Below are 27,293 nucleotides of genomic sequence, written 5' to 3' on the forward strand. Positions count from 1 at the left end.
GCCCTCCTCTCCTAAGTGAGGATGTGAGAGGGAGGAGACTCCCTGGGCACCGGGCACTCCTGCTGCCCCCGCGTCCCTCCTGCTGGGCAGCAGCGCTTTAGCTCTCCTCCCCCAGCTTGCCTCCCAGAGACCCTGCCCAGGCCCGCATCCCAGCAGAAGCGCCAGCCTGGCCCGAGCTCTGACAGCAGGAAGCAGCTGGGCGCCCACGGCCCCGGGTCTGCGGCACCTGCCCGGCCCGGCCCAGGCCTCCTGGGGGGTGGGTGTGGAGGCCCGAGAGGGCAGCCGGGGGCCCTTCCCGGGTCACCGTCCTGCGGCCTGTGCTGGCCTTGGTGGGGCCCCTCTGTTGAGTGTGGCAGGCGGAAGGCAGGGAGGGAGGGCGCGTGTCTGCCTCTAATGAAGTTTGACATTTAGTGGTGAGCGCGGGGCGGGGTGTGGGAGACGGGAGCTTGATTAGCGCGCTCTAATTGACAGTAATTAGGCAGCTCCCTGATTGTTTCTAACTCTGCTATTAATTGTGAGGAGCGGGGAGTGTGATTGAGGATAAATTTGGTGCCGAGCTGCTGGGTCTCCGGCCCCCCGCGAGCGAGCGCCTTCCGCCCTCCAGGCTGCAGAAGCCGGTTCCCTGCTCACCTCCACCCTGCCCTGCCGGCGGTTCCTACCCACTCCTCTCCACCCTCCCTTCCTCCAAGGCCGGGGGCGCCTTGGGGTCGGGACTCGGTGGGCAGACCCCTCCCGGGGTGCGGACAGGGCCGGGAGTGCCCCCCCAGCCCTGCCCCGGTTGGCCACCCAGCTGCAGTTCAGGGTGGAGCCCCAGCACCCCGGGCAGGGCCTGTACCGGCCCCCTCCCCTCTGCCCACACTCTCCACCTCTCCCTCACCAGCCAGTGGCCCAGCTGAGGTGCTCGGTTCCAGCCCCAAGCTGGAGCCTCCCCCATCTCCCCACTCCACCCGGAAGAAGCACCGGAGGAGAAAGAGCACCGGGACCCCCCGACCAGACGGCCCCAGCAGTGCTGCTGAAGGTTAGGGGGACCCCCAAGGGAAACCGGGGCACAGGAGGTGGGCAGCGGGACTTGGGGATAGTGCCTGAAGAGCCGCACCCTGTCTTCTGTATTAGGCCAAGCACTTTCTAATAATAATTTCCAGTAAAAGCAGCTCCACCACTGTGGGTCATCTCAACCTGGTATCTTAGAAAAGCCTTCTTCTGCCTAACTTAAACCCTTCCTGTGGAAACGTGAGCTTACTTCTTTTATTCTTACAGAAGGTAAAAGACAGCAAGCTGCTACTCCCGCAGCTCTTCCAGGGTGGTGCGGGCAGGACCTGTGTTTTCCGTGTCTCTTGTATCACCCGTTGAGTTTAAGCAGCGCTGGGCGCAAAATAGGTGCTTCATACGCGTGTGTGTTTGGCTGAGCCTCTCCTTAGTCTTCTTTAGGCTGAGGAATTCCAGCTCCTCCGGTCTTTTTCCATAGGTCCTTTCTCGTAATTCCTTATTAATCATAGTGCTGCTTCTCTGATTTTCCCCAGAGTATCTTCAAAATGCGCCTCTTCTCAGTGGTTGCAGTGTCTTTGCTCCTAAACAAGGTGGACCTATGTTGATGCACAGTTGCTGGTTTCTACTCTGATGGTCAGGGTTAGGGGCGTGGCTAGGTGGGGGAGATCATCTCTAAGGGAAGGAGCCACCTTTCCCAGCCAACCGGTGATACAGGGGTGCTCAGCGCTCACGGCACGGGGTGCACCTGTACCAGGGAACTGAACCCCACAGACTGTCACCGTCATGTAGTTCAAAGATGGTTGGAAGCAAGGTGAGGTGGAATGGTGGCGCCTGGGGAAAGAAAGGTACCAGTTTCTCTACGAAGACAGTTCCGTTAAGGGCGCCTTAGAGCAGGAGCCCGCCAGGAGGACTTCCCTTGGCGGGGGGGCGGGGAGGGCATGGTCAGTGTCACTGGGGCGGGAGGCTGCCCTGGCAGGACGTGTGGTCTCACTGGGGCCTCCTCACAGGCACCTGTCTCTCCAGCCGCACGACACACCCGCACTGCTTGCTAGGAACTGTTCACCCACGGGGCGGTGACCGTCGGGAAGGAGAGCCACGTGGCTGTCTCCTGGGGGGCCTGGGGGAGCAGCGCTGGGAACAGCGTCACCGCACTGCTTGGGGAGTGTCTGTCACTGCAGATGTCCGCAGGTTCCTATCTGCTCACACATCCCAGTTAGTCTGTGGAGGAAACCTCTCCTCCTCTCCCCATCCCCTGGCCCTCCCTGCCTGCCTGTGCCAGGGTAGCGGGGGGAGGGGCCCGGCTCCCAGGAGCCCCACGCTGACGCCGTCAGGAATAGTGGGTTTAATGAGCTGCAAAATGAGGCGGCTGCAGCTGACACGTACGGATGGTGCCCACCCCCGCCTTTGCCGCCCCCGCCCAGCACTGTCTCCTAACGCCCCATCACATCCTCCAGATACTCAGCTCTGCTTTCCAGACCCATTCCCAGCAGTGCCAGGGATGCCAGAACCTCGCTTCCCCACCTTTTTCTCCCAGGCTCCGCAGGTGGCTAGGATGGAGGTCTGGGGGCTCCACACGGCTCTCTGCCCCCCGACTCCCCGCAAGGTGCCCTGGAGAGAGTGGTCCTCGAGGCTGGGGTGGCACGTCCCTGCACGTGCGTGCCGGCAGGGGCCCTCTGCCCTCATGCCGGCGCGTGTCCCTGTGCCCACAGAGGCTGAGGAGTCGTTCGAGTTTGTGGTGGTGTCCCTCACCGGGCACACGTGGCACTTCGAGGCCTCGACGGCGGAGGAGCGAGAGCTGTGGGTGCAGAGCGTGCAGGCCCAGATCCTCGCCAGCCTGCAGGGCTGCCGCAGCGCCAAGGACAAGGTTGGCCCAGAGGCCCGGGTGGGGTGGGCTCCCAGGTTGGCCTCGCGACTGACCAGCCACCCCTGCCTCTCCCCCCGAGGCAGACTCGACTGGGGAACCAGAATGCAGCTCTGGCTGTGCAGGCCGTGCGCACCGTTCGTGGCAACAGCTTCTGTATCGACTGCGATGCCCCCAGTGAGTGCCGGGCCGGCGGGGCCGGGCTTGCGGGGGGCTTAGAGAAAGCGCGACCAGCTTCGCGGAGGAAGCTCTGCAAGAGGCTTCTCGTAGGCCAAGAACAGCGGCGGGGAGGACTTTCCTGGTGGTCTCGCTCTGGTTGCCCGTGGGCTTCATCTTGCTTCCTCTCCGCACCTAGATCCAGACTGGGCCAGCCTAAACCTGGGCGCCCTGATGTGCATCGAGTGCTCGGGGACCCACCGGCATCTGGGGGCTCACCTGTCCCGGGTCCGCTCCCTCGACCTCGATGACTGGCCACCTGAGCTGCTGGCCGTCATGACCGCGATGGGCAATGCCCTGGCCAACAGTGTCTGGGAGGGGGCCCTGGATGGCTACGCGAAGCCAGGGCCCGATGCCTGCAGGTGAGGGCGGGGGCCCTGGCGCTGGCCGGCAAGGGAGGGTATGTGGGCGCTCCTGCCCAGTGGGGAGGACTGGGGGTGGGGCCGGGCAGCTGTGACAGGGCTGGAAGGGTTCATTGAAACCCCGCCGTCGCTCTGCTGGGCAGTGGGCCCCTGGGGGTGCCCCTCCCCCTCCTGTCACTCAGCGCCTCACAACAACGGGCCCTTTCTCAGCGTTATCAGCAGGTCAGGGGGCCAGCGGGAGGCGCATGCGCAGGGCCCTATCGCTCTGTAGCGCGACGGCCACGGCCTGAGCTCTGAGATGGGGAGAATGGGTGGTAGATAGGGCCGTGCATGGGCCCCCAGTGCAGGCCCCCGTCTCCTTTGTTCCTGCAGGGCCAGATAAGCTGCCACCCGAGCCCTGCCGGGAACCTTCCTGCCCTCTCGGCCCCCAGGGGCCTCCCCCGGAGTTCTCTTCCACTTCTTCCACACCCTCTGCACCGCCCGCTGCCCCCTGAGCCCCCCGGGTCCCTCAGGCCCGCCTCTGCGCCGACACTCTCTCTCCCTGCTGCCCCCTTGCCCCGCTGACCCCCGGCCCGGCCCTTCCTGTGCTCGCAGAGAGGAGAAGGAGCGCTGGATCCGGGCCAAGTACGAGCAGAAGCTCTTCCTGGCCCCGCTGCCCAGCTCGGATGTGCCGCTGGGGCAGCAGCTGCTCCGAGCGGTGGTGGAAGACGACCTGCGGCTGCTGGTGATGCTCCTGGCCCACGGGTCCAAGGAAGAGGTGAACGAGACCTACGGGGACGGGGACGGGCGGACGGCCCTGCATCTCTCCAGCGCCATGGCCAACGTCGTCTTCACGCAGCTGCTCATCTGGGTGAGTCGGGGCTCCCGCCCCGCAGGTGCCCCTGACCTCCCTGACGGCCTTCTCACCCCGGCCCTCTGAGAGCCGCCTCTCTGTTTTCTCCCCGGGAGCCCACACCTTTCCCGCCGTGTCCCGCCGACCGTGGACACCGTGCTTTCTTCTGCAGTACGGGGTGGACGTGAGGAGCCGGGACGCCCGGGGCCTGACCCCGCTGGCCTATGCTCGCCGGGCCGGCAGCCAGGAGTGCGCAGACATCCTGATCCAGCATGGCTGCCCCGGGGAGGGCTGCAGCCTAGCCCCGACCCCCAGCAGAGAGCCTGCCAACGGCACCAGCGCCTCCAGTGAGCTGCACCGGAGCCCTAGTCTCCTGTAAGGCCCAGGAAGAGGGCAGAGGGGCCACAAGGACTCCAGGGCATGAGGACCCACCTCCCTACAGGCGCTGGGAGAAACAAAGACACAGAGACTGAGAAGCAGGGACATGCATAGAGGGAGAGGGAGACAGGAAGAGTCAAAGGGAAGAACTAAACGGGGACCACAGAAGGATCCGGGGAGACGCCGGGCTTGGAGCTGCAGCGGAGGGGTCGGACGTGTCTGGCCCCTGCCCTCCGGTGCCACTGAGAAGGGACAGGACCCTTTGGAGGTGCTGTGAGGAGAGGGGGCAGGACCTCGCCCTCCTCCAGGATCCTGCCTTCCCGCGCCGGCCCCCTGGGAGCCTCCTCCTAAAACGGAGCCTGGGCGGGGCAGACGCTGGGGGCGACCTGCGAGTCCCATGTAAATGTGTACATTGGAATATTTATGTTTGTGTACATATTTGGTGTGTGTGAGATGTGCCAATAAACCAGACCGTGTGTGTGGCCTTCGTCTCCCCTCTCATCTCCCTGCCGTTCCAGAAATGCCCCTCTCATCTCTCTCTTCTCCTTTGTCCCTGTCTTCTCATCTTTGCTGTACTCTACTTTAGGGTACCCCATCCACCCACCCACCCCCGTCCAGGAGGCAGGCTGGAGGCTAGGTAACCCCCAGCCTCCTACGTGCGTTTCTCTCAGCCCTCTCTTGCCCAGGGGCATAGTTGAGTTTGTCAGCAGCACCGCAGTGAACCCTGCCAGGAGGAGAGACGAGCTCCGTGCTCCCCACTCGAAGCTTCCTGCTGCTTCCCCCCCTGCCCTGCCGCCTCCACCCTCAGAATGGCTTTCTGTTGGTCTCCTCATTTTCATCAGTATTGTGTCCAGCGACCTCACACCACAGCTGTGCTGCCCAGAGTTCACCCACAGAGAGGGCAGGAGCACCGTCCCCCTAACTAGGTGTCTGGGAACCAGCCCCCCAGCCAGGGGTTCAGGGAGCCACGCGGGTCCGTGCCCAGCAGGGAGAGTTCTGGGGACGGGATGGGTTGAGTGGCAGTGCGTCTCTGGGGAACTCATCCCCAGGCTTTGCGTTTGAGGAGCGGGGAGGGGGGAGGTCACCGACGGCAGAACAGCCCCCTTGACTCCCACCAACCCCTGGCCAAATTGGAGGCAGAATCCAGAGCTGCTGCTTTTCCCTCGGACTATCCCTTAGTTATTCTAGAAAGAAAACCTGGGAGAAACCCCTCTGTCCCTGTTCTTGAAGGGTGAGAACTGCTAAGTTAGGGTCCCCACTCCCTAGGGAGCCCGTTGCTCCCCCGTTCCTGGAGCTGCTCTGCTGGTGGCCCTTGTACATTGGGTGTGGCGGGCTGGCGCTCTGCACGGCGCTTGCCCCTGTGTAGGGAAACCAACCAAGTAAAGCTATTCAGAGAGGAAACCAGATTTTACTGTCTTGGTCCACAACCCCTTTTGCCAGGCTGACAAGAGGCTTAAACAAGGATAAGGGCAGAATAGAGACAGGGCCGTGGGTGTGTGAGAGACTGGGTTCCTGGGCTCAGAAAATACTAGCAATAATCACCTCCAGGTTCCCCAAGGAAAAGAAGCCCCTTGGGTGGCTGAATGCTGCCTGGTATAGTTTAGGAGGCTTCAGAGGTAAATGCAGGAAAAAAGGGCCGATCAAGGCCTCGGTCTTGCCAGTTCTCCTCCCCACTCCCGCTTCCCCTCCCTGGGGGCCGAGCCAGAGGGCCTCGGCTCTAGCCCTTGCTAGACCTGCGGACACAGATTCCTGACAGCAAGACGACAACCGCTCCTGGGATCCTCGACCTCTGCCTGGCTTCTCTCCTAAAAAGAATCTCACCCTGTAGGTTCCCCATGTGGCTGAGTCAAAGGTAGCAGACAGCCTTGATCTAGATCAGGAATGGGGCTGGTCTGGACTACATTTTTTCAGCCTGATTCTCCAGCCTTGCTGGAATTTAGCCAAAAGAGAGGACCCTGGCTGTGTGTGTCCCAGCCAGGGCACCGTGCCACCACTGCACATGACCAGTCACAGCTCCAGGCTGCGTTCCGTTCGGTTGCCAGAACCAACTAGGAGAAGAGCTGCCAGGGAAGGGCTGTCTCAGTCTCACTGGAAGAGGCAGGCAATAGACGTGAGCAACTAGACAGCGGCTGGCTTGCAGACCAGGAATCGGGAACAGCAGCAACGTGCCCTGTGACGCAGGTGAGGAAGCTGCCGGGGGGCTGGACTGAGCTGTACTTCCCTCCCCTCTCTGACCTTGCCTCACTCACAGCCAATTTTTTTTTTTTTTCTGTTCTTCTCCACCTCTCCTCCCAAATCAATGCAGGTCCTGTTTCTTCCCAGGAAGCCCCGTTAACCATGATACCGACTTCAGCTGGTTTCTGTGGTAACCCTCTCCCCCCGATGCCTGTGCGGCCTGGCTCCACAGCTGGTACAGGATGGTAGCCTGTCTGTGAAGGTGGGGGAACGGCAAGCAGCTTCAGCTTGTCTCCTTTCCCTCTAGGTCTACTCTGTTTCTTGCCCCTGAAGCCTCATGTCTGTATGTTTACTTCGTCCAGCATTAACGCTGTTCCTTAATCTGCTCACAGAATTCCAATCCCCAAGCCTCCTCCACAGCACACACCCTTCCAGAGCCGTCAGGTACATTCCTGCCTCTTCCACGTCGCAGTGGGCCCTCCCAACCAAACTCATCTTATAACAGAAGAGGACTTGGGATCCCAAGCTTCGTAAACGGTGCAGTGGGCGGCGGGGCAGGGTGGGGAGACCACAATTAATGCTGTTAAAACAGAGCACGGGAAATGGGTCTTTTTACTCCAGGCCCTGATGTCTGGAATGTCAAAGCTCAGCAGAGATGGACTAAGCTGCCATGTCCTCTACACAGGCGAGGATTCACTAATGGGCTCCCAGGTGATGGGGGTGAGCCCCCCGGCCGGCCCCAGCCCCTCACACGACTGATACCCTCCACCTGCTCAGACACGGCCAGACACACCCCACCTAAGCTAGGGTCAAGTACTTCATTTCCCCTCCGAATACAAAAGGCAGTGAACCCTCCACCTGAAGTCTGCAAACTCTTGCAAAGAGCAGAAAGCAGAGGTGCAGAAGCTTGCCTGTTTAATGGTAAAGAGAAGAGAGATGCCGCGTTAGGAGCATGAGAGCTGGAGGCGGGAATGGGGGGCAGCACCTGCGGCGGGACAGGGCGTCAGTGGAGGTAGATTACGTGAAGGACACGGTAGTGCTGAAGGGTTTCTAAGGGGCTAGTGACAGTTCCACTTCGCTTCTTTGCACGTCCTGTACTATAGGCAGGCGAGGCGGTACCCACCCTGGGGCAGTGAGATGGAACCAAACTGGCTGAGGATGGAGGAAACACACAAGCTCCCCAATCCCTCTCAGGGGTGCAGACACACAGAGGCAGAGAGCTCCATATATACAAACTTCACACAAAATAAATAAGGAGCTGTCATCAGCTTGGCCAGGTCTCACCCTGGCTTCCTCCCATCCCCGTCAGAAGCGATTCCAGGGCATTAGCCGGGAACCTTCCAGGCCCTAGGGGTCCACCTCAGTCCCAGCAGCTCCTTGACAGGAAGAACCTAAGCCCCTTTAGCCCTGAAGCCCCAGTCCTGGGGGTCTCTGGAGTGGCTCAGGGCCAAGTGCCAGGAGAGCCCCCCCTAGAGCTACGTTAATTGCCGACTGAGCCCTGTCCGAGGGCAGGATCACAGAGGGAGCCCCTCGGGTCCCCAGAACCCTGGCCCAGTCTCGGAGCAGACTCGGGAGGTCCCGGGAGCCCCTCAGGGCCGGGCGCCCTGCCCCATCTGTTGGTGCTGGCTCCGCACAGCGAACCTGTTGACGTGCACGGGTATGGGCACGACAATCTTGGGGTTTCTCACAGGCTCCCCAGAACGGCTGCTCACATTGCCAGCTTTGATGCGCTTCCACTTGGCCCGCCGATTCTGAAACCAGATCTTGACCTGCACCTCACTGAGCTTGAGGGCGTGGGCGATCTGGGAGCGCTCCGTCAAGCTCAGGTATTTCTTGCAATGAAACTCCTTCTCCAGCTCCAAAAGCTGCTCGCTGGTAAAGGCTGTGCGGCGCCGCCGGCTTTTGCCCCCAGGAGCCGTGACTCCCGCCGCCGCCGCCGCCGCCGCCGGTGCCCCCTCCTCAGCTCCAGTCCCCGTTAGCTTCGCTCTGGGTCCCAGGGGGGCCCCGGGGCCCCCTGCAGAACCGTCCAGGAAAGCGTCGTCCTCGCTGTCACCGCCCGAGCCCCCTTCGTCCTGCTCGCTGCCTGCCGGGTCTCCCGCCGGCGCGTCCGGCTTCTCGTCATCCGAGCTGTACACCTTCCCCTCTGCTGCGGGGAGTGAGAGCCAGCGGGTGGCGGAGAGGCGGGGAGAAGGCGGACAGGTTGGAGGCGGCACGTGGAACCGTGGCCAGGCGTGGACAGCACGACAGCGGGAGGAGACACACACATGGAGGGGATGAGACGGGGCGGGAGGGGAGACATCCGGGGTGGGGGGTGGGAAGAGGTTCGGGAAGACAGAGAGATGGGAAGAAAGGTATTAACCAGCACAGACTTCACTCCGCAAAGTGGGGGCGGCAACAGGCATGGATCAGAAGAGCACCGTCCCCAGGACTGTGACACCGCCACCCCCCCGCCCCTGCGACCTCGCTGCCCCTACCCGCTGCCTTCCGGCCCTCTCCAGACCCACACCGAGGGCTGGCCACTCACTGACCGCCCCCCCCACCCCACCCCCGGCTCCAGACTCTGACCGCGCAGCCGCAGGCCAGAGGGAAGCAGTGCAGATCCTGGCTTGGGGTCCTTTCAGTGGCTAGAGGCAGGAGTGAGCAACGTCGGGGAATTCACTTTTGCAGGAGAGACTGGGAGACCACAGCTGCAGCCTTTGCTATTCTCCTAGGACTCCTCGCTGGCCGAGTGGGAAGAGATACGTGCTCACCTCTATTCCGCGCCTCCCTCCCTTCCCTCTTCCCTAAATCTGGAATCTTTTTTTCTTTTTTTAACCTTTTGGCCGCGGCGCCGCATGCCATGTGGGATCTTACTTCCCCGACCAGGAATCGAACCCGCGCCCCCTGCATTGGAAGTGCAGAGGCTTAACCACTGGACCGCCAGTGAAGTCCTGGAATCTCAGAATCTCATTTCCAGATGGAAACTTCAGGGTCATCTGAGTCCCTCCCCCTGCCACAGTCGGGGTCCAAGAAGCGTTGCCCAAGCACCTGCGAGTCAGGAGGTTTCCGTACCCACCTCCCCGATTCTCCTTCACCAGACCATCCAGCCCAGAGCAAGGAGCCCGCCCCGCCACACGCCACCTGATCAGTGGCCGGATTTTTCTTCCAATGACTTAGCCCTCCAGGACCCTTTCAGTCCTTCTCCTTAACTTTAAAAAGACATCATCTCTTTTCCACCCTCCCTCTTTCCCAGCCAAGGTCGCTGAGAAGCACAAACAGCTGCTTTCTGCCCAAGTTCAGAATCCTGAGGACCCTGAGCTTGGTGTCAGTGAGAGGGAGTATGGGAGAAGGAGGGAGAAAGAGAAGTTCACCAAGGGAAGATACAGAGAGGAAAATGGAGAAAGAAATTCTGACTCAGTGGACTACTGATTATTAGTAATCCCAGGCATATAAACATTTTAATCCATACATAATTCTAAAATTTAATTCAGCCATTGGTTTTAATCTTCTTATCTATTGACATTTTTGTCAGAACTGCAAATAATGCATTATGAATGTTTTCAGTGTTTGGGTTTTACAAACTCCCGTTTTCTGCCCAAAGGACCAATAAACAGTGGAGCAACAAAAAGTCAAAAGAAAACCAACCAGTAGAAAACAGAACAAAACAGATAATCCATACACGGAACAGTCAGCTCCGTACCAGTGGAGTTCACTGTGTAAAGGGGGGAGGACTTGGTAGACATGGCGGTACATCTATCCGCATCACCACATGTCACGTGTACACCCCTAAGCACACTCTGAGGTTGAGACTATAACCCAGAGCTAAGTGACTTGGGGCAACAGTGAAATGCTTTATAAGAGAATGGGGCTGTGCACGCGTGTGCGCGGCTGGACGGCATCCCAATGCTCAGAGCTTGGCTGGCGCTCCTCTCTAACCCCTGCCATCTGCCTGCCCCCCTGCAAAAACTTCTCAGGGCCTCCAGGACCAGCCCAGTCACTTTCAGAGTTGTCCTTTCCCCTCACGGATGCAATCCACACCTGTTCCTTTTCCTCAGGAACCACATTTGCATGATTTCCCTTAGAGGCCAGAATTCAGCCCCTGCCCAGATCACCCACCTCCGTCTCAGTCAGTGTTCTCATCTCACACCCCAGGGGTACCTTTATGCCTGAGCCCCTGCCTCTTCTTGGAGGGCTTCATGCAAAACCCACGTGGCACACCCTAGTTTAGCCTCAGCCAGGCTTCCGACGCTGTCCCTGCTCGCTGCTGCCACCGGCAGGTGGGCTTCGTTCGCTAAGAGCCCACCCAAACTCCACCAGCACCCAGCTCTGTGAGCTGTCAATAGATACATCCACTGTCCATAGGTGACGTACCCCTCGTGATGCTCACCTCCCACCACCCTGGGCTTTCTTCCTTATCTAGCCAAAATCTGTTTAATTTCTGCAAGATTCAAATCCTTGGGCTCCCGTTTCATGTCATTAGGGCTCTTTCCCACACCATTTTCCTCTTCCCCAGAACTCAAGCGTAACGTGTCCCAAACTGAACTCCTGAGACTTCTCCTGAGCCAGTTCTTCCCCATCTGACCCCCCGTCTTTCCCATCCATCTTCTGTGTTGTTCAAAGCAGGCCTTCACTCTCTTCACCGCCCATGCCCGACCCAACTTCTCACCACCTCCTCTGTGTCCAACTAGCCCAGGTCACCCTCGTCTCTTACCCGGTCCATCAGCATTTTCTCCTGCTTCCGCCCCTACCTCCTCCCCTCCCCTCCCCCGATTATTCTTCTGTTTGAAATACTATATTCTTCACCTAGATGTTTTTGCACTGACTCATTCCCTATGTCCTCCAGGTCTTTATCAATGAGACCTTCTCTGATCATCCTTTTTAAAATTAAAACTCCCAATACTCCCCATCTCCCTTCTCTGCTTTACTTGTTGCTATAGTATGTGTCACTACTTTATTAACTTATTTTATTGGCTGTCTCTTCCTATTAGCACATACGCTCCATGAAGGTAACCATTTTTTATTTTATTTATTATTTTTTTATTTATGGCTGTAACCCCAGCATCTAGAAAGTCACCCGCACAGAGTGGGCACTGCGTAAGTATTTGTTGACTGAACGAAAGAAACTATTGCCAAGCACTTGCCCCCTCTCCATTTCTGTCCCTCCTTTCTCAAGCCTCTCCTAAAATATTCCCTACAACCCCGCTCCCTCACCCCAGCTCCGGGCATAAGACATTCTCTCCACGAATGTTATTCTACCCACTTTTCAGTGTGCCCTCTGATCTCACATTCGCTGTAGAGGAACCCATATGTGGTGGGAATCTATAGGATCTTATGCTAAAGGAAATCAAGAACAACTCCCAACATCATTACTAAATCCTCTAACTTTTTTTTTTTTTTTTTTTTTGTGGTACGCGGGCCTCTCACTGTTGTGGCCTCTCCCGTTGCGGAGCACAGGCTCCGGATGCACAGGCTCAGCAGCCATGGCTCACGGGCCCAGCCGCTCCGCGGTATATGGGATCCTCCCAGACCGGGGCACGAACCCGTATCCCCTGCATCGGCAGGCGGACTCTCAACCACTGCGCCACCAGGGAGGCCCTAAATCCTCTAACTTTTAATTTCTGATTTTTAAAACATGGCTTGCAGTAAACAGTAACAGAAAGAATAACAAAAGCTTGTTAAAACTCACCCCGGGGCTTCCCTGGTGGCGCAGTGGTTGAGAATCTGCCTGCAAATGCAGGGGACACAGGTTCGAGCCCTGGTCTGGGAAGATCCCACATGCCGCGGAGCAACTAGGCCCGTGCGCCACAACTACGGAGCCTGTGCGTCTGGAGTCTGTGCTCCGCAACAAGAGAGGCCGCGATAGTGAGAGGCCTGCGCACCGCGATGAAGAGTGGCCCCCGCTTGCCACAACTAGAGAAAGCCCTCGCACAGAAACGAAGCCAAAAGTAAATAAATAAAGCCAAGCATTTGAAGCCCTTTAAAAAAAAAAAAAAACTCAGCCCAATATTACAATATTTTAAACAGCTGCTAAAAAGCCAGAAACTGGGCTTCCCTGGTGGCGCAGTGGTTGAGAGTCCGCCTGCCAATGCAGGGGACACGGGTTCGTGCCCCGGTCCGGGAAGATCCCACATGCCGTGGAGCGGCTGTGCCCGTGAGCCATGGCCGCTGGGCCTGCGCGTCCGGAGCCTGTGCTCCGCAACGGGAGAGGCCACAGCAGTGAGAGGCCCGCGTACCGCAAAAATAAATAAATAAGTAAATAATAAACATAAAAAGGCAGAAACTGGATTTCAGGGCTTGAAGGATGAAATCATTTAGCACAGCTCCAAGCACCCAGGGGGTGTCCAATAAATCTAAATTGACGATGACTGAGATGAGGTTCCCAGGTTCCTGATCTGGCAGGGCCCTCCTGAGATCAAACCATCCGTCCCTCTGCCTTCAGGCAGATTCCATAAAATCAAGCCCACATGAGTGGGCCACCCCCAGTGCCGCTTTTAAAGCCACATAAGAAGCACAGGTTCACAACCACTCTTGGTTACTTGATCCCGGTGGGATCCTGAGCCTTTAGAACCATGACACTGAGGCCTCGGATGAGCAACTCTTCTAAGGAGCGGGGGTGGGAATAGAAGAAAGCAACCGAGAGGGGAAAACACAGCTACGCTCTCAGAGGAGAGGGTCTGGGACAGTGAGTGAGGCTGAGGAGGAGGGAGAAGGAAAGGCACAGCAGGAGGAGGAGGACTGGGGCACGAGGGGGGGCAGACATAGCGGCAGAAGAAGTAGATGATGAGTAAGAGAAACGCAAAGGGCTGAAAAGTTTAGGGAGAAAACAGAAAAACATCGGGGCACGGGGGGAAGAGAGTAAAAAGCTTTCGAAAAAAACCCAACACGCCCTACATTTTCCCACCCTAAACAGTGATGCATCTGGAGCCCTGCTGTTTGTTCTGTGCTCCACCGACAGATGGAGCACTTTAGAATGCAAGACCCAAAGTGATGGAAACTATTCAGACGGCTTGGACGAGCAGTACGGCAGTTCGACCCTTTACAGTATAGCAATCCTGAAACAGCTTTACTGTTTTCTCATGAATGAGCTAAAAAATAAATGCAAACTATTTTCTTTTATCCAATTTATAATGAATACTAATAGTAAATATACTCAAAACAAAGATGGCGCCTAGAAAAATGGTTTTGGCTAAAACTTGACAGAAGCACATCTTGTTGATAAAACTTCTAGTTGCAAACTTTGATTTAGAATAATTGGACCTGGTAGATATAATGTCCATAAAAGTACATTTCTAACTGCAGATGCTATAGCTGGTTGATGTGAACAAAAAAACTTGATCAACAAAACAAGACGTAGAAAATTTTCAATGGGAAATAATGATCCTGATGAGAAAAATTCTAGCAAAAGGAAAAATGTTTAATTGGAAACAATTTTACTGTGCTAGGTAGGTAGGTAGGTAGGTAGGTAGGCCAAACAGAGAGGTTCTGTCCTTTGTGTATGAAAATGACATTGGTAATATAAGAGTACGTTGTTTTATATATAAAATAGATAATCAATAAGGACCTACTGTATAGCACAGGGAACTTTACTCAGTACTCTGTAATAACCTGTATGAGAAAAGAATCTGAAAAAGAATAGATATATGTATATATATAACTAAATCACTTTGCTGTACACCTGAAACTAACACAACATTGTAAATCAACTATACCCCAATATAAAAGAAAAGAAAAAAAAAGAGTACATTGTTTTCAGCTTGTTGCCTCTGGGTAAGTCTACAGTCTGTGAAAAGACTTTGGTATCTATCTAGGGGAAATGACACTGAAGCAGACTGGTTATTAGGAAACATCCAGAGTTCTCCTGGTAGATGCTATTAACCTAAGAAGCAGAAATCGCAGGGTTCGAACCATGATCACTTGTAGAGTCCACTCCAGGGGCGTTATTCCACCCCAGAGAGCAGCACTCAGACTCCAGAGGTGCCCTTGCAAGGGGCCTTCCTTCCGAGAGGAAGAGAAGCCCTAACTTGGTAACGAGTCAGGTCAGACTGGGGAAGAAATCAAGGGCAAAAGAATCCGTGGTAGGTATTCTCCAGTAGAAGGAACAAGTAGCACCAGACTCGTACCATCTAGAGAGGGAGTCCGTGGCTGAGGTCACCAAGGATGCTGGGCCTGGGGAGTGGAGTGGAAACCACCCCCAGGACTGGAGAACCACTTCAGACAGAGCCCCTGTGCCCTTCGGCCCTCACGCAGCCTGCTGTGGTCCAGCTGACATGAAGCACAGTCTTTATTACGCACTGAGGAGAAGTCTCTCCCCCATTACACTCAGTTCTGACTTCTCTTCCCTCCGTTTAAAGAGCCACTACCCTCACGTGCCCCAAACCACGCTCCGGACAACTACCCAGCTTCCTGAATACAGAACCAATTTGGGTGGGGTAAAAAAGTGGGAAAAAACCCAGGTCACCCCTCAAAAAAGAGGCATGTCTGCCACCACCCTCATTGCATCAACATGCCCAGTACGTGATTATTTCTTCGGTTCTTTTGGAGACGGTACTTCCTCCCATCCTTGATGGCAACTAGCTCACTTTCAACGTGTCTTCATTCATCCTCATTAATTTCACGCCCACATTATGCTATTACTCCTTCCTATAAGTTTCGGTACAAGAAGGAAAATTGACTTCCTCTCTCTCCCGTTTCCCCATGACCCTTCAGCATCTTATTTATTTATTTATTTATTTATTTGCGGTACGCGGGCCTCTCACTGTTGCGGCCTGTTCCGTTGCGGAGCACAGGCTCCGGACGCGCAGGCTCAGCGGCCATGGCTCACGGGCCCAACCGCTCCGTGGCATGTGGGATCCTCCCGGACCGGGGCACGAACCCACGTCCCCTGCATCGGCAGGCGGACTCTCAACCACTGCGCCACCAGGGAAGCCCTCTTCAGCATTCTTTACTCCAAATGGACAGGAGAACTTCCTCTACATCACTGCCACCTTCATGACAAGTTCAAGGTGACTTCCCCACCGCCCCAAGCTCAGAGCTCCTTTCATGGCATATTAACATCATCATTGCCAAGAGCACCCTTGCATGACCTTTAACTTTCCCAAGCACTTTCACACTTATTCTTTTGTCTTTGAGCAACTCACTGAAGTACAGCTGACCTATTAGTAGTAGTAATGGGAGGTTAGTAACCTTATTTTCAGGTGAAAAAACTGAGTTTCAAAAAGATGAAATGGGGCTTCCCTGGTGGCACAGTGGTTAAGAATCCGCCTGCCAATGCAGGAGACATGGGTTCAAGCCCTGGTCCGGGAAGATCCCACATGCTGTGGAGCAACTAAGCCCATGCACCACAACTACTGAGCCTGCGCTCTAGAGCCCGCGTGCCACAACTACTGAGCCCACATGCCACAACTACTGAAGCCTGCGTGCCTAGAGCCCGTGCTCCACAACAAAAGATGCCACCACAATGAGAAGCCTGCGCACTGCAATGAAGAGTAGCCCCTGCTCGCCGCAACTAGAGAAAGCCCGCGCATAGCAATGAAGACCCAATGCAGTTAAAAATTTAAAAAAAATTAAAAAAAAAAAAGAATCTGCCTGCCAGGGGACATGGGTTCGAGCCGCAGTCTGGGAAGATCCCACATTCTATGGAGCAACTTAGCCTGTGCGCCACAACTACTGAGCCTGCGAGCCACAACTACTGAAGCCTGCGCACCTAGAGCCCGTGCTCCAGAACAAGAGGAGCCACCGCAATGAGAAGCCCATGCACCGCAACAAAGAATAGCCCCCACTCGCCGCAACTAGAGAAAGCCCGCGCGCAGCAACGAAGACCCAATGCAGCCAAAAATTTTTTAAAATTAAAAGAAAAAAGATGAAATGATTTTCCCCAGGCATACAGCTAGGCACAGAGCCAGGTCTAGAATCCTGGTCTCCTAAACCTCCAATCAGTGCTCTTTCTATCCTTTCCAGTAAAATCTCTTCTCTTCCCTCCACCTGAAGTGAAAGTCCTCCCCAGATGCCTCTTCAGATAAATAGCCTTCCTATCAAACCCAGTTTTAGTTTAGACCTCATCCCTTTCACTTATCACCCAGAGCTCCAGCCTAATCATCAACATCTTCCCTTCCCTTCTGCAGAGAAGATTCTTAAAATCGCCACAGAAGAGGCCTCACTCACCAAACTCCACCTTTGTCCTTTCACAGGCTATTTTCCCCATCATTCCCAAGACAAGATTCCCTCCAAATCTTTCTGCTGTTTTTTCCATCATTATTGGTTTGTATGATGTAATCTTACCAGTCACCATTTCTTTTATTTAGAAATGTATTTTCTCATTTAAAGAATAATACTGCCCATTTATGGAAACAGTTTTTTTTTTTTTTAATGAAATTATTTTATTCTATTTTATTTTTTTTATAGATTATCATCAACTGATTTTAATTAATTAATTTATTTTTGCTGTGTTGGGTCTTCATCTCTGTGCAAGGGCTTTCTCCAGCTGTGGCAAGTGGGGGCCACTCTTCATCGCGGTGCGCGGGCCTCTCACTGTCGCGGTCTCTCTTGTTGCCGAGCACAGGCTCCAGACGCGCAGGCTCAGTAGCTGTGGCTCACGGGCCCAGTTGCTCCGCGGCATGTGGGATCTTCCCAGACCAGGGCTCGAACCCGTGTCCCCTGCATCAGCAGGCGGACTCTCAACCACTGCGCCACCAGGGAAGCCCTGGAAACAGTTTTGTTTTAATACCAATTTTCTCTAGCTTCTGCTGTACAAGCGCCTCTCATCCCTCAAGGACAGCTCTGCCTTGTCCAGGAGTCAGCCTCACTGAGGAACAGACATCTTCCTCCCACCGGCATCTCTGCCTGCCTTCCCCATTACAGAACCCTCTCAGAGCCTCACTCCCAGGATCCAGCGCTCTTAGCACTGCTTATCTAGCCAGGGAGAAGGCTTTCCTCCCTAATACTGAAAGGGAGTTAAAGGCACATTCTTTTCTTTTTTTTCTGGTTGATAGACATCTGTTTAGGGTTTGTTTCTGTCTGCCCAGCACCCCTTACCCCTCCTGTTCACTAATGGCACCCCCTTCCTTTAGCCACTGCTCCCCGTCAACTGCCCAGGAGAGTGGGGCTGTCAACTGCATTTCTCCACCTTCACGACCACAAGGAAGGTGACCTGGAGCTGACCAATCCACACATCCGGTCTCTCTGGGGACTTGACTCGAGCTAGTGAATCAGTTGTCCTAGGATTTTACACGTGCTAGAATTCACTGGGGTCCCGATCTGGGATTATAAAAATTTAGCGTTGCTTATGCTTGTGCCCTCCCCTTCCTCTCATCAGGAGAAAACGAGGCAAAGACAAGAGACAGGAGCCAGACTGAGAGCAAGAAAAAAAGACCTAACGACACTGTTTGCATTTTTGGATCCACGTGAATCAATAAATGTCCATTTTAGCTTAAATTAGAGCTGAGCTACTGTCACAAGCAACCCAAAGAGTTCTGACTGCAGACATTGCTCTAACTAGAAGTGACAATACTCGCATGACCCCAGGGAAGGTAAGCCTCTCCACCTCACTCCCACACCAATCCCATCCAAAATAATTCTTCCAAAAAGAAACCGAGGTCATCCCTCAAATTATTCATGATAATGCCACCTAAAATTTCACAAGTCTGAAATGTATTTGGACTTTAAAAAATCTCCATAATCCATCCAGTGTGAATTACTTTAATCCAATAGCTGTGCTCCTAACACTAAGCTGAGATATATGAGGGAATAGGAATTCTGATGAAGAAAAAAGGAGAGATTTTTGTTTGTTTGTTTGTTTGCTTGTTTTGGGTTTTATGTTTGTTTTAACAGAAAGGAAGAACAGGCCCCAGTGGGACACAGAAGGGCTCTGGGCAGCCATGTCCACAGAGTGTCTACACAGAGTGTCTCACCAAAACGTGAGACAGGAAAATTGAAAAGAGGGAGAAAGAGCTAAGAACAAAACTCGAAATCTACCCATATTAGGTTCATGCAGTGTTCTCTCCTGGCAAGCCCCATACAACCAGGTCTCGGGATACAGGGCTATTTCTAATCTGTCCTTTTCAGTATAGAGAGTGCCACCCATCACAACTCCTAGTAAAGAGGTCTCTCCCGACTTAATTCCCAGGAAAGCTTAATTCCCATCCATTTCCAGTACATGGACAACACATAATTTCTTGCATACCTATTACTTCAGGATGCTGGACAAATAGCTTCTCATTTAATCCTTAACTCTGTGAGGTAAGAACTGTTGCCCTTATTTTACTGGTGAGAAAACGGAGACTGCAGAGGTTAGTATTTTGCTGTAGATCACAAAAAGGGTGGTGCCTAAATCTGCATCCAAAGCCTGTGTCCGTTCCTCTGGGCGACACCACATCTCTTCGTTATCACTGAATGAAAGAGACTGAAACCCACCGTCATCCTATCATAACTTCTGTACCAGATGGAGAAATAATACAGAAGGCCAGGAACCGATTTCACAGCACAACTCTTCTTTTGGGGCACTGCTTCCTTCCTCACCACGTCAACTTGGTCACAATCAGATGCCCAATCTCTTTGGCCTAGATAAGATCTACCCCCACCTTTATCTCTCATTCAGTATGATGGCTGTAAACGGCCAGAGCTCAGGTAACACCATCCGATCCCAGATGATGGAGCCTTTTCCATCCTAAAGCCCAGCCCTGATTTCATCTCAAGATGTAGGCATCCCAGGCACCTCGTCAGTGACCCCGATAACTCAGCGCCGAGAAGTACAGAATCTCTTCTCCCAATCCCTTTGCTCAGGATGGCTTTTTTTTTTTTAAGGGAACAATTCATTAATAAAAGTATCCTTACAGATAAAGACAGAATTGTAGAGCTGGAGCGACCTTAGAAATCACCTAATTCAAACCCCTAACTTTACTGATGAGGAAGCTGGGACACACAGAGGTGTGATTTGGCCAAGACCAATCGGTTCCATGCTCCCAGTATCTGTGCACAATTCATAGGACAGTTATAGCACCTACTCCAGCATGAAGTGCTTCTTCCCTTCGCTCTGGGGATAGTTTCATCCTCCTCCCTCCTAGTTCACGGCTGCAGCACATCTCTTCCCATCGCTTCCAATGCAGAGTTCCAGCTTACCCAGTACTTCTACTTTAATACCACTTCCTCCATAATTCACAGTCAAGAAATCCATCTCCCGTTACCCCCAGTGCTTTCTCCTCATAACCCTAGTCTCTGTCAGTCCCGGCAGCCCCCGCACTCCACGCCCCGCCCCCCAGCCCTCCCCCACCCATCCCCACCCATCCCCCCGCCACGGCCGCATTTGCTTCTCATACAGACGTCTCATTTCATCGCTGGAAGAGTATTCCTTTCCCTTCCATGATGGGGAGGGGATGAAGGCACCGCCTCATGACTACCTGCCATACAGTGCTGTCTCTTCCTACTAACACTGAATTCAACTCGTGAAGGTCACTCTTTTATCACACCGAATTCAAGCATCTTTTCCCTAGCACTCTCCCAATCCGCACATCAAAACTGCTTCCACATTACTCTAACTGTAACTTTCTCCCAGCACGATCGTATCGCCAGTGGAAAACCCCAACCCCTTCTCTACCACTCCTAACCCAGACCTCCTTTATCACCATCACAGCCGTGGGCACCACCACAGGCATACAACGCGCTGTCCTTTTCACTCTTTCAGGTGAGGGGCTTCCTCTGTCCGACCCCGGCTGGGGGCGTTTCCCATCCCCTGAAGGTAAAAGTTCTCCCCCAGAGAACGCTTTCCTTCTCATCGTTCCTATTTAAGCTTCTGTCTTTTTGTACATCTACCCCACTGCTTCTCTCATTGCTGTTTCCTAACTCCCAATCCGTTTCACTGCAAAGATCCTTCTTTCCCCGTTATTTCCAGGGCAAAATCCTTGCCTATAGCTTCCCATTGTATTGCATTGAGAGTAACATTACTGTCAACGCAAAGCACTTTGCTTAGATTATGTTACTCCTTCTTTCCAATTAAAACATTTCCCCTTATTATTCCAATTACTGCCTCTCTCCCGTTATTCCCAGTACAGACTATTCATGCCCATCGCTCTGAGTCTAAGAATTATGCTCCTAACCATCTAGAATCTGTATCTCCATAGTTGCATTTGTCACAGCAGAGACCCCTCTTCCAACCCTCCCAAGTGCCCCCTTCACTATGGCACAAGGCATCTCAGGATCGCATTCCAAACCTCCAGTAACATTTTCCGCTGTCATTTCTGAGCTCTCTCTCTCTCAGCCAGGGTCTCTTTGGCAGCCTGACAAAGCCTGTGAACCCCTTTTTGGAATAATGCTTTTAGGTGCATAACATAAAACACACAGGATTACATTAGAAGCCAATTACATAAAATCTAGTTATCAAATATTTTAAATGCATTTGAGAACAATTTATGTTTCTTTACTAAATTATTAAACAACAAGATGTCACCAAAGATTGTAAATTTCTATGACAATATCTGTGATTTCTATTGGTGAGAAAAATCTCAGGTACTGGGGAAACTACCATGGTTTCTGGCCTACCTTCATAATTACAGGAAGTGCCAAATTTTAGTGAGAAGTTAGTAGAAATAAAGATGTAATTTTTTTCCCACCCATAGTTAACAGATCTCCTCACAGGAGGTCCATGGAGTCTGTGTTAAAAGCCCGACTAAACACTGAGTCTAGAGAAATAAGCTTTAATTCTATGAAATTGAAAGGAACATTAAAAATCATCTAAACTAAAACTTTTATGTTACAGCTGAGGAAACTGAAGCCTAGAGAAGTTATAAGACTGTGAATCTCCTGTAGTGTTTTAAACAATACTAAGGCCATAACAGACACACAATAAACGTTCCCTGAATTGAACTAAGTGGCTTGCCAAAGTCGTACAGCTAATGATTGACAAAGTTGAGACCTGAACCCATGTGTCACAACTCCTGAATAGACGTTCCTTCAATCACATTAAGTTAATGCAACATCTGCCTTTCTATAAATGTCAATGGAGCAATCACTCTCCCTGTATGCTCTTCCTCAAAATTTCTAGGAAAACATGCTCTCCATCACTCCCAAGAAAAATCTCCCTCCTGTTTCTAGCAACAGACGTCTCTGATTCCATGTCACATTATCCCTTCCTGTTTTTCTCTCATCAGTCAATATATCTTGACAGTCATAATGGATACCTATTCAGAAACTGATGGTCATCTACAATGTTTGCTAGCTATAACCAGGTGCTTGACTCACAGCAATCAGCATTCAGATATCATGCTCCCAGGAAGTTTCCCTAGTCTCCTTGCATGATTTCATTATTGCCAATCTCTATTCAGAAATGAGCACATCTTTTTCGGTTTAGTTTTAAAAAATAATGTTCACTACACTGCCATCTCCCAGTGTTGTCCCATCACGTTCTCTTTTCTATACCATCTCAACCACAGATGTTATTTTCCTCACCATGCTCAGCACTGGCATTATCTTTCATATCAGTCTCTCACTGGATTTGTACCGTCAGTCCAACAATTACATATGGAGTGTCCACCATCCCTCACCTCTTAACTCTTTGTTTTCAGGTAATCCAACCCTTTTCTCCCTGAATGAATCACTGCTCTAGACACCTGCAGTTTAAAGTTTTCTCCTGCACTTCTCCAAACGGCCAGCTCTTTTCATCATTCCCCAGCACACAGCATCCTCTTCACCTGTCCTCTCTGTGATGTGTATTCACACCACATCCTTAAGTTAGCTTTGATAACTGTCAGAGCTCACACACACCTTCACCCACAGGATCATCTCTCCCCATCCCAGTCAAGGCAGAATTCTCTTTTTTCCTGTCATTTGGGGCTTACTGCTCTCCTCTCTCCATATTCCTAATACATCAAGGACTTCATTATGCACCCATTTCAAAGCTCCTTTTCCCTCATCACTTCCACAGGACTGTTCTTACAACTCTCTCCATCTGATACGTCCACATGCGGCTACGGACTACCTGAAACATGGCTAGTTTGAATTGAGATGTGCTGAATGTGTAAAATGCACACTGGGTTTCAGACTTGGTATGGAAAGAGGATATAAAACATCTCAGGAAAGTTTCTATATTGACTAATGCTGAAATAATATTTTGGACACGCTGGGTTAAATAAAATATACTATGAAGTTAGTTTCACCTGTTTCATTTTACTATTTGAATGTAGCTAATAAAATTATTTTTACTACATAAATGACTTGTTAGACAGCACTACTCTGGGCGCTTCTGTTGACTCATACTTTTAAATCTTCCCCACGAATTCAAAATCCTCTGTTATCACTCCTCCTAGGATGCCTCTCCCAGCTACCCCCACTGCTCCCACACGCCAAACCTAGAATTATTTTCCGTACACCATGCTCAATACCTTTTCTACCCCGTTATTTCTGTACACAGTGTTTCTTTTTGCCTGCTAACAGAGCTTCTACCCCTGGCATCTAATCATAATAAAGTTCTGTTTCCTTCTTCATCAGTTCTAGTACGGTGCTGTGTGTCTCAACTCTCAGAAAAATTTTTAGAAATAGTCCTCTAATTCCCGACAAAAAGAACTTTGCTCACCATTATCTAAATTGGCCTATCTTCACTATAATTTCATTAAAAGGGCTAGAAATTGTAAAACCCTAGACAAATGTAAATGAATAATTTCAGACCCATGTCACCCATTCAAACTAGGACAGAAATTCTTCCTGTCACTTTAAAAATGTCGTTCCCTCTCCAAACTCTACTATGTTGAGGTTTCAACCCCTTTATTCAATCCGAGAACCCTCTTACTTCATGCTAAATACTCTAATACAATTCCCCAAATGGAGAGTCTGTTTTCCCACCACTTTCAGCATGCATGTGTCATCACGCCCCAAACTGATGTGATGTCTAACATTTCTGGAATGGCCATTTCTTTTCTCGACTATGTTAGGGAAAAATCAAGACTGGGAAGGTGGACGGGAGTGGCGACGAAGGGTTGAGAGAGTCTGCACTGAGGGGGATAAGAAGCTGGGGTCACAGAGAAGGCCTCCCATTCACTGTCCCCTTCGAACGTTCCTTCTGAAAGCTCTCCTTACTGCTCAGCCCCGCAAGCCCCACTGTAAACCCTTTACGTGTGTCTCTTCCCCATGAATGACTGCCTTCACTCCAGCACCTCTCAGAGTTCTTCCTCTGTAAGGTCTCCTTCCCATCGTTCTTAGCAAAGAAATTTCTTGTCTTTACTCCAAGGGCAAAGAACGATCCCTTTATTGCTTCCAATATTCCCTTCAGGTGATGAAGATCTTTCCTTCATCATTCTATATATATAAATTCCAGTTTCTTATCATTCCCGGTATTGAAAAACCTTTTTAAAAAAATTACTCCTAGTGTTGGAACTTTCCCTTCTTTCCTACTAGTATATTTATTTAGTTCCTTCCTAATCCTCTCAAGACAGAACTCTTTCACATACACACACTCTTCTGTTCCAGAAATATTGTTCCCTTTTCGTGTAGCCAATGCTAGAAATCCCTTGCACATGTCTCTTCCAATAGGTGGCCCTCTCCTTTCTCTAATGCTCTTTGGATAATCTGGGTATACAGCTCATTTGTTCACCCTTTCCTCTATTCTATTCCTCAATATTTCTCTTCTGTTCTTTTTCTCTGTTTATTCCTCTCTCTCTCTCTCCCTCTCTCTGTCTGTCTGTCTGTCTGTCTGTCTGGTTTTACTGCCAATATTCTGTCTGCTTCAGAAAAGAGCCCCCATTATACAAATGGGTCAAAATAAGAACTGAGGGGAACCTGAAAGAGTAGGACACGTTGCTTGTTCTCCCATGGTCTGGGGACAATCCCCCCAGCTCCCCTCCACTGGGGTGTCCTCCTCTCTCCTCCCCCTCAGCTCATCTCTTCCTCAGGTGTCTGGTCCTCCCTCAGACGCCTGCCTTGCTCCCTCCTCTGCCTTAGGACCACCTATCCAAAAACTCCCACTGAGCCTTTCCTCTTCCCATCCTCCTGCCGCTTGCCCCTCCTTCCCCCCACTCTGGCCCCTTTTATCCTGTGGACATCTCCTCCCACCTTCCAGTTGCTGCTCGATCATTTCCTTTGGGTCCTCCTCAGGAGATGCTGCTTAGACTTCAGTCACTGGTTCCTCCTGGTCCAACCAGGTACAAAAAAAACAGCAGCTGAATTCCCAAAGCCAAAATGCCCAGGGCTAGAGGGGCAAAGAAGAGGAAGGCGGACTCTACAGCAGCCCTTGGGGTCTGGAAGAGGTATTAGCCCTTTGGACAATTTCAGGGAAGGGCCCAGGAACCTATCCTCAGGAATTGCTCTCTCCTGGCAAAGGACAAAAGGGCTATTGGCTTTCCTCCCTGTCTCCACTAGAGTCAGCCCCCAGGCCTCCTGGGTCACTTCCACCTGCTCACCTGGTTAAGCAGAGGCAGGTTCATCCTGATGCTAAAGAACTTTAAGCTTCAGGATCGCCACACTTGCACGCAGCCCGTTTTTTCTTAAATAGGGCCCACCCACCAAATTGTGTAAGGTTTGGATCTCAGCACACCTGAATCTGCCCCTGGATAGCAGAAAGCTTTTCCAGCTTCTGGAGGTTAAGGATCCATACGGAAGCCTGTTTAGATTGATTTGCAACAGGGTTCAGTTTGAAAACATCTTGCCTCTATTGAGAGGGAATCCTCCTATGGAGGATCCAGGATTCCTGAATACCTCTTAGCTGAATCTCACTGGTTCCAGAATCTTAGCTGGATTCTGGACTCCAGGCCTTTGGGCCACACCCAACTCAGCCCAGCCTGTAGCCTCTCTCTTGGCCTCCCAGTCAACCTTGGTCCAGCAGTGCTAGGCCCCCTGCTAGTTAATGTCCCCTTAGGACCCCTACTTGGTTCTTCAAGGCTTAGCTCTAAATCCGCCTATAGAGAAGCGACCTCTACAACTGTAAGAGAAAGACAGGTCGTCCTCACCGTCAGCACCACTTTAGCACCCTCCCTTTGCCCCTGCGTTCACAGAGCCCATTTGGGGTCAGTACAATCGTCTCTTCAGAAGCCCTTAATGAACTGACAGCTGCCCCTCTGTACCCTCACCCAGGGGTCTTGCTGGTGTCCCCAGGAATCCCACACTGGCAGCTTCTCTATTTCCAGCAGAGGAGAAAAATGAAGGGATTCTGAAAAGGAGACGCAGGAGCTGAGGCTGGAGGACTAGACTGCTGGGAGGAAAGGCACTGCTCTGGCGGGAGCACTGGCAAGTCTCTGGCGAGGCTGCAGCCACTCTGGAGATGCAGCGGGGCGCGGGGCTGGGGTCTAGAGGAGCCGCGTCGGCAGCGGGATTGGAGGTGGCTCCGCAGAACCCGCCATCTGGGGGTCTGGGATTCCAGGGCTCCAGGCAGGTGCCGAGACTCCGAGCAGGCGGCTGCCCGGGACTTCCAGGTGAACAAGCCTCCCCGCCCGGCGCCCTGGTCGCCCGGCACTTACCCGGCAGACTTGGGAAAGTCTCTGAGAAGTGCAGAGGCGGGGGCGGTGCGGGGTCTGCCACTTTCTCCCGGGCGGGCAGCAGCTCTTCGGCTTCCAGCCCGCCCTCCGGGCGTCGGCCGCCCGGCTCGGGGTTGTTTCGGGTGGCAGTGGCGGCGGCGGCGGCGGCGGCGGCGGCGGCGGCGGCGGCAGCGAGCTCCGGGGGCCCGTAGAAGGCGTCGGGCGGCTCCGCGAAGCTGGGCAGCGCGGTGGTCAGCGCCACCATCGAGGGCACGGCCTGGCCCAGCCCCGCGCAGAAGGTGTTGGTCAGGCGACCGGCAAAGGAGGCTAGCGGGGCGAGGGGCGGGAGGCCGGCGGGCAGCGGCGCGGGAGCCAGCGCCTGCGGCAGCACGAGGGGCCGGGAGGGCATGAACATGGGGTAGCCAGTGTAGAGCAAGTGGCCGGAGCGCGGCGGCGGCGGCCCGATCAGGGAGTCGATGGAGAAGGCAGTGCCCGGGCCCCCGCCGCCGCCGCCGCCGCCGCCGCCGCTGCCCCCGGGGGCGCCCCCGCCTCCGGCTCTCTGCATCGTGCCCGGAGCTGCGGGCGCCCCAGGGCGCTCCCCTCCGGGCGCCGCCGTGCGCCCCGCGGCTCGGGCGCCCCACGCGGACACGCAGGGCTCGCTCCCTGGCTCCCGGGCCGAGGTGCCGGCGGGGCGCGGGCTCGGCGCAGTGTGGCTCCGGCGCCGCGCTCCCTCTCTCTCTCATAAGGAGGGAGGGGGCGGGCGAGCGGGAGGGCTGGGGGTGTCGCCCTCCGGACTCATCCATCTTCCTCAAATTACGCTTCACTTCCTCCCTCCGCCCGCAGCCGCCGCGCCCGGCTCCCGCTCCCTCCGCAGAGGCCGTTCCCAGCGGCCCGGCCGGCCGGCCCGGGACCCCCGCCCGCCCCCCGCAGCCCAACCAACTATTATTAATGGAGATTGATGAGGCCGGACACGCCGCTTTGTGAAAGTTTGCGGCCGACGAGAAGGCAGCGGCAGCTGCTGGGCCGGTGCCCCTCCCTCCAGCCGGCCCGCCCCCCACTCTGCCCACCCAGCTCTG

General features: G+C 53.5%; 2 protein-coding genes across 3 annotated transcripts in view; one reads left to right on the forward strand and one right to left on the reverse strand.

The window, feature by feature from the left end:
• Nucleotides 1-5,120, forward strand: part of AGAP3 (ArfGAP with GTPase domain, ankyrin repeat and PH domain 3) — a gene marked incomplete at its 5' end in the record, with an annotated part of 58,659 nt that extends 53,539 nt beyond the window's left edge. For both annotated transcript variants that reach the window (XM_079711338.1, XM_079711339.1), the window contains 6 exons: nt 881-1,018; nt 2,697-2,851; nt 2,935-3,025; nt 3,204-3,426; nt 4,021-4,276; nt 4,431-5,120. In XM_079711338.1, coding sequence (XP_079567464.1) covers nt 881-1,018; nt 2,697-2,851; nt 2,935-3,025; nt 3,204-3,426; nt 4,021-4,276; nt 4,431-4,637 — 1,070 coding nt within the window. In that variant the 3' untranslated portion in view covers nt 4,638-5,120. The remainder of the gene's footprint in view (nt 1-880; nt 1,019-2,696; nt 2,852-2,934; nt 3,026-3,203; nt 3,427-4,020; nt 4,277-4,430) is intronic.
• A 3,280-nt stretch (nt 5,121-8,400) lies between these two features.
• GBX1 (gastrulation brain homeobox 1) lies at nt 8,401-27,016 on the reverse strand (the record flags this gene model as incomplete). Its single annotated transcript, XM_079711590.1, has 2 exons — nt 26,221-27,016; nt 8,401-8,957 (listed from the first exon to the last, which is right to left on the reverse strand). The coding sequence occupies exons 1-2, from the start codon at nt 26,780-26,782 to the stop codon at nt 8,401-8,403; spliced, it is 1,119 nt and encodes a 372-aa protein (XP_079567716.1). The 5' UTR covers nt 26,783-27,016.
• Nucleotides 27,017-27,293: the final 277 nt, after the last annotated feature.

This window comes from Hyperoodon ampullatus (genome assembly GCF_949752795.1).
Source record: "Hyperoodon ampullatus genome assembly, chromosome: 9".
NCBI classification, from domain to species: Eukaryota; Metazoa; Chordata; class Mammalia; order Artiodactyla; family Ziphiidae; genus Hyperoodon; species Hyperoodon ampullatus.